The following is a 6,132-nucleotide window of genomic DNA, read 5'->3' as shown; positions in this document are numbered from 1 at the left end:
CAGTATACACAGTGCAATAAGTTAAAGTGAAACAAATATACGTTTGTTTCACTTTAACTTATTATTACACCGGTTCAGAGTGCAGCAATAAAAAACAGACCTATAAATAAATGATGCATCATGTGCGAAACGGAATGCGCTCTAATTCTACCAAACAAGACTAATTTTGTCTTGTTTTAATTTACAGTTTGTGTTTATCTTTTTCTAATTAAAAATTCTTAGAATGAACAAGCTTAAAGTTAATCTTACGTTGATAAAACCGGGCCTTTTTGTTGTATTAAGAAATTTTCTCTGTTTTTTTGTGATAAAATGTATATAAAAATTGAAAAAAATCAACGATGTCCCTAAATTCTTTCCTCGAAAATATCAGCAATGAACTTCGAAATAAATTATTAGAGCTCTTCCCGATGACTTATATACTCGTCATATCTCTGAACATATTGCTCTCGTTTTCATTTTGCAGATACATGAACATTGTGATGAAAGACTGCGTGTTTACGGATCCCCGCGGAGACTCGTTCAAATATGACATGTTCTTCATACAGGCACGTAACATCCGCAGCGTCCACGTGCCAATGAACGTGAGTGCATTGAAATCTTTTTCTCCTTTATCTCCGTGTTGAGAATCTTGTCCTAGCTTCGCGAGAATAAAGCGAATGATCGATTGAGGTTATATTGAGGTTATATTGTGTTTCGTGAGCAAAAAACCAGCCTTTCGTTCGCTTCTCGGATTACTTATCTAAGCATGCTCGGGATCGAAGTATTTAGGGTATTTTATACTTCAGAGTTGCTCAGTCTGACTCTGAAACATCCCTGTAATTGCTGGCTCATGTGCCGCTCGATTTACTCATATCTGCTGAATTATTCAACTGCATCATGCTAACGTACATTCATTGCTATCGCCTAACATGATTGATGCCGGTAATTGCGCTTGGATATGATTAGAAATCTGGGTTTTTATCGTACTGCCCAGTTATATAAACACTTTTCTATACGCAAACGAGTGAAACAAGTGACTGATAAAATAGAAATATTTCCTGGTACAACTGTGCATTCGATTTCTAACGACCGATACAGTTTTGCATATAGTAATCCCGCCAAAAGTGACATGGACACGTTCAAATTCACAGACTATGATTGCATCGGTTTCGACCTGGATAATACGTTGCTGCGTTATAATGTGACGAATCTGGTGTGTATGGAGTACGAGATACTAGCCAAATTCCTGGTCAAAATACGGGGATACAACGAGAGTCTGCTAAAGCCACTGACAGATGATGACTTGGACTTCATGCAGAAAGGGTTATTGCTAGACTTGGAAAGAGGAAATGTGCTCAGGATAAGTCCAGATGGTATTATTCGCAGAGCATGCCATGGTACGTGTTTGCTAAACATGGATCAAATAAGAGAGATATATCCTGAACAAAAATCAGAGATCACTGATACCTTCTGCCACAACATAATGGCAACCTGGAACGGTCCTTTGTCAGAGAAAGTCAGGAGCTTGCTGGATTATTTCGATATAGTGGCGAGTCTCGCATTTGCACGGATTGTAGACGCACTCGACGAAGAACATGGATCATTCTTGGACAGATACAATATCTGGCCTGATGTATTGGCTGGGCTGATCTACATGTTCTCTAGAGAGCACTTCCAATCGAGCAACGGGATCTTTGGACACATCAAGAGAAATCCAGAGAAATATCTACGTAAATGCAGCTTGAACACGATCTCGTGGTTGAAAGAAATAAAGAAAAAATCCGCGACCTTTCTTCTTACTGGATCAAACGCAGATTATGTCAATTTTACTGCGAGTTATGCTCTCGGAGAGGATTGGCAATCACTTTTCGATATTGTAATATGTTTCGCGAGGAAGCCAGGATTTTTTATTACTAATCGACCATTTTTAGATGTTGTAAATAATGACGAAACCGATACTGCAAGTCAAGATTTAAAACGAGATGAAATGTATAGTCAAGGAAATTGGAATGAACTATTGGAATTTTTCGCTCGTATAACAGGGAAAACTAATCAGCAATGTTTGTACGTTGGCGATAATCTCATACAAGACATTTATGTACCAAATGCATTCGTACGTTGTGATACGTTAGTTGTGATCGAAGAACAAATGTCGGAAGGAATGCTTCATCACGCTTTGACTCATCCAGACGAAAAGATTTTAAATTCAAAGCTTTGGGGGTCTTATTTTTGCTTAAAAGATTCGACGATTAATGTAGATTCTTTATGGGGCCATATAATAAAAAAACACGCGAAGCTATGTATACCAGATATCAATTTGATAACACAGAAATCATTAGAGGAACCTATTCCTTGTTTTGATAAGGATGGAAAGTTATATCGCGGATATTATCCTGCTATACCACTTAGTATATCAGCCATGTAATATAAGAATGAAAATATTAGGATTAAGTATATTATATCATTCGTAACAAAGAAACAATTTTAGCTTAAAAAATTTTACAAGTATTAGAAAAGTTTTAAGAGCTTGTAAGAATTTTAAATTTAATGTATATTTGTACATTTTATTCTGTTGTTGAAAATCCATAATCTCTGATAAAATAGAGAAACTCATTTTTATGTTTACGCGTTTTATCTAATTTAGGTATATTATTATTTAAGATACGGATTATCCCAGCTATCAAGCAACAATTAAATCGACTAAGTCGACCTGCTTGGAAAGATAAGAAACGCACTTTCAAAACAAAATATGCTCAACAACGACAACAGGAAGGTCTTGCAGCTGTAGAAAAAATTTTAGAGAATAGAAATACAACAAAAGACGAAACCACAAAAAATGAAGATAAATGAGACTCTCTAAATTCTGATTTTATTGTGTATTGCCTAAGTATATGATCATTTTTATTTTGATTGACTGTACTTTAAACTTGACAGCTCAGTTTTGTAATATTTTATGTAATTTTTATTCTGCATTTTTATACAAAATTTTATTATGAAATGTATTTATTTTTAGATAAGGAATCACAAAATAAATATTCTATCATACAATTCAATGTACGAATATTATAATAGATCCCTTTATTCAATATATAACATAAGAAGAAGGCCATTTTTAGCGAGAAATGTTTTAATAAGAATATAAGAAATTTTATATAAGATGTATATATTAATAGGGAAGACATTCGTTATTTTCTTTCAACAGCAATAGCAATGCCCATTCCCCCTCCTATGCATAAAGATGCAACACCTTTTTTCTTTCCTGTTCTTTCTAAAGTATGTAACAGAGTGACTAGTATTCTTGTGCCTGAAATATAAAATTTAATCATAATGTAAAATTTCGTTTGAGTTCTTTTAAAGAAAAAATTCAAGCATTAATACATACCTGACATACCAATAGGATGACCTAAGGCGATAGCACCGCCATTTACATTAACTTTCTCGGTGTCTAATCCGAGTTCTTGAATACATGCGATTGCTTGTGCAGCAAAGGCCTCATTTAGTTCATAAAAATCCACTTCCTCTTTTGTCCAGTTCGCTTTTTTTAACTGAAATAAGGGCACATTTTAAATCATAATGTCGTGTTGAAATAAAAGTAATCAAAACATAAATGCGATATACTAACTACTAATTTAATAGCTTCAACAGGTCCGATGCCCATAATTCTAGGTTCAACTCCAACCTGTGCAAATGCAACAATACTGGCTAATGGTGAGATTCCTCTATTTGCAGCAGTTTCTTCAGACATGAGCACTACGGCAGCCCCACCATCATTTATACCGGATCCATTGCCGGCAGTAACTGTACCATTATTCTAAATGCAATATAATGATTTCAAACGCATGTTATTTTTTTTTATATAATTATATATTTGTAGATATATAAATAAATATGTACATACCGGTATAAATGTTGGTTTTAATTTTGCAAGTTTCTCTGTGGTTGTTCCAAATTTCGGAAATTCATCTTTAGACATAACAAAAGTTTCCTTTTTGGTTGTAACAGTTACTGGAACAATTTCCTTATCGAAATATCCGGCGTTGATAGCAATTTCTGCCTTCTGTTGAGATTTACACGCGTAATAATCTTGTTTCTCTCTGCTTATTTTATACTGTTCAGCAAGATTCTCAGCTGCCAATAATTGATAATAAAAATGATAACACATAAAATTAAAATTTTCCTAGCGCAAAAATATTTAATTATAATATTTTTTTGTCTTGCCTGTGACTCCCATGTGAATATTATGAAAGGGATCTATTAGACCATCTTCCAATAGTGTATCAACTAAATTACAATTTCCAATTTTCACACCAGACCTAAGATAAGTGGCATGCGGTGCTCTACTCATAATTTCTTGACCACCAGCCACAACTATATCGCTTTCTCCTAACTTTATAGAAAAGTAACCATTCATTATAGCTCTGTAAGACATGTAATATGTTATATTAAATAGTTCAGGATTTTTTTCTTAACTGTATGTATAATATGGAAATAAGTCTGTTTTTTTATAGCTGAACTAGTGTATACTCTTTGTACTCTTAAAGTGAAATACATTTATATTTAATATTTGACAAGAATGAGAAAGAAAGTTTTAATCTAGTGCAGCAATAAAAAACAAACCTAATATCACATATAGAGCATGTAGGCGTACTTTAGACCGGAACCACATAACATATTTATTTGATAAGCAGGTACATCAATAGGTATGCCAGCACGTATTGCTGCTTGTCTTGCAGGATTTTGACCTTCAGTTGCAGAAAGTACCTGAAAAAAAAAAATGCAATGTATTACAGAAATGCCTTACATGTATATGAATTTTTAATTGTACTTAAAAATATATATAGTTTAATGCTTTATTTCTCCTAGAATTATGAGTACCTGTCCCATAATAACTTCAGAAACATCTGATCCTTCCAATCCAACTCTCATCAAGCATTCTTTGATAGCGATACTTCCCAATACTGATGCTTTCAACGAAGATAAGGATCCACAATATGATCCTACATTTACAGAATAGTAAATTATTACAAATACAAGTTTTATATTTATAGCATTTTCTATAGGAATAATATCCTATCGAAGTAATTAAGTAAGATGTAAATTCGTTTCTTTGGTGCATAGCATAATTTTTAATATTAATACATTACAAAAAATAGTTTGTTTTTACATTTTTTATTCCACAATTACAGTATTTTTAATGTATCTATAATCGTATTTAGTCCTGGACATGTATTTAAAATACTTTTATTTGAAAAATAATATTTGTTACACAATTGTATTTTATATTTTGTGTTTTTTTAAATACTAAGATTGATAATCAACCTTATTATTTGAATTATAAATTACAAAATACTTTCAATTTTTTTATTTGAAATATAAAATACAATTATATTACAAATATTGGATTTAAAATAAAAGTATTTCAAATGTATGCCCTCAGCTCTGATTGTATTTCGATGCACTAGTCACAAAAGATATAACCTGAATGAATCTTCAAGAGTGGATTTGTTAAATTTTTTATCGCTTATAGGAGAATTTTGTGCAAAATATCGTAGAAATTTATTTCACTGACACTATTCAAATTCAAATTCCGTAAATGTTCAATAATTTAACATTGCAAATTATTATACAGAATTTTACTAGCTGTGTATTTCGTTATTAGTGTTATTACCTATGGGTGTCCTTACAGCAGACACAATCACTACAGTGCGATCGCTCATTTTACGACCGTAGGCAAGCACAACCGAACTTATTGAGAGATACACTAAAACTGCCACGTCTCGACTGCATAACGGAATTATATTAGCTTTAACGTTGTATACCAGGAGCGGCTACATCGTGAAAGTGTGTCATGCCGAACATGTACCTGCGCGGAAGAAAGGCAGAGGATAAAGGAGGGGAGCTTTTGGCAGAGCTGTTTTCAAATCTTTCAATATGTTTAGGAATTTTATCAAAAGAAAAAAATACAATTATGACAATTATTGCATTTTATAAATCTAAATATATTGGAATTACGACGAAAATCGAATTATTAGAACATATAATGTGACGAAAATGATAAGAAAAAATGACGTATGTAAAACATACATGATAAGATTCGAAAAATAATGATATAACAATTTTAACGTTGATCAAATAAATTGGGAATAGGAAGAA

The 6,132-nt window shown here is 32.6% G+C and overlaps 2 protein-coding genes across 2 annotated transcripts; one reads left to right on the top strand and one right to left on the bottom strand.

Moving 5' to 3' along the window:
* The first annotated feature begins 937 nt into the window (after positions 1-937).
* On the top strand, positions 938-2,674 carry LOC105626284 (5'-nucleotidase domain-containing protein 1). Its single transcript, XM_012207587.1, has 2 exons — positions 938-2,043; positions 2,641-2,674. Exons 1-2 carry the CDS (start codon positions 938-940, stop codon positions 2,672-2,674), a joined length of 1,140 nt encoding a protein of 379 aa, XP_012062977.1.
* Positions 2,675-3,040: 366 nt separating this feature from the next.
* LOC105626283 (acetyl-CoA acetyltransferase, cytosolic) lies at positions 3,041-5,835 on the bottom strand. Its single transcript, XM_012207586.1, has 8 exons — positions 5,648-5,835; positions 4,855-4,976; positions 4,628-4,740; positions 4,198-4,397; positions 3,878-4,107; positions 3,602-3,790; positions 3,362-3,524; positions 3,041-3,283 (listed from the first exon to the last, which is right to left on the bottom strand). The coding sequence occupies exons 1-8, from the start codon at positions 5,694-5,696 to the stop codon at positions 3,165-3,167; spliced, it is 1,185 nt and encodes a 394-aa protein (XP_012062976.1). The 5' UTR covers positions 5,697-5,835; the 3' UTR covers positions 3,041-3,164.
* Between the last annotated feature and the right edge of the window lie 297 nt (positions 5,836-6,132).

The sequence above is a fragment of the Atta cephalotes genome (genome assembly GCF_000143395.1).
Source record: "Atta cephalotes unplaced genomic scaffold scaffold00005, whole genome shotgun sequence".
Classification (NCBI taxonomy): domain Eukaryota; kingdom Metazoa; phylum Arthropoda; class Insecta; order Hymenoptera; family Formicidae; genus Atta; species Atta cephalotes.
The sequence above is the reverse complement of the archived record's forward strand: the minus strand, read 5'-3'. Positions and strand labels throughout refer to the sequence as shown.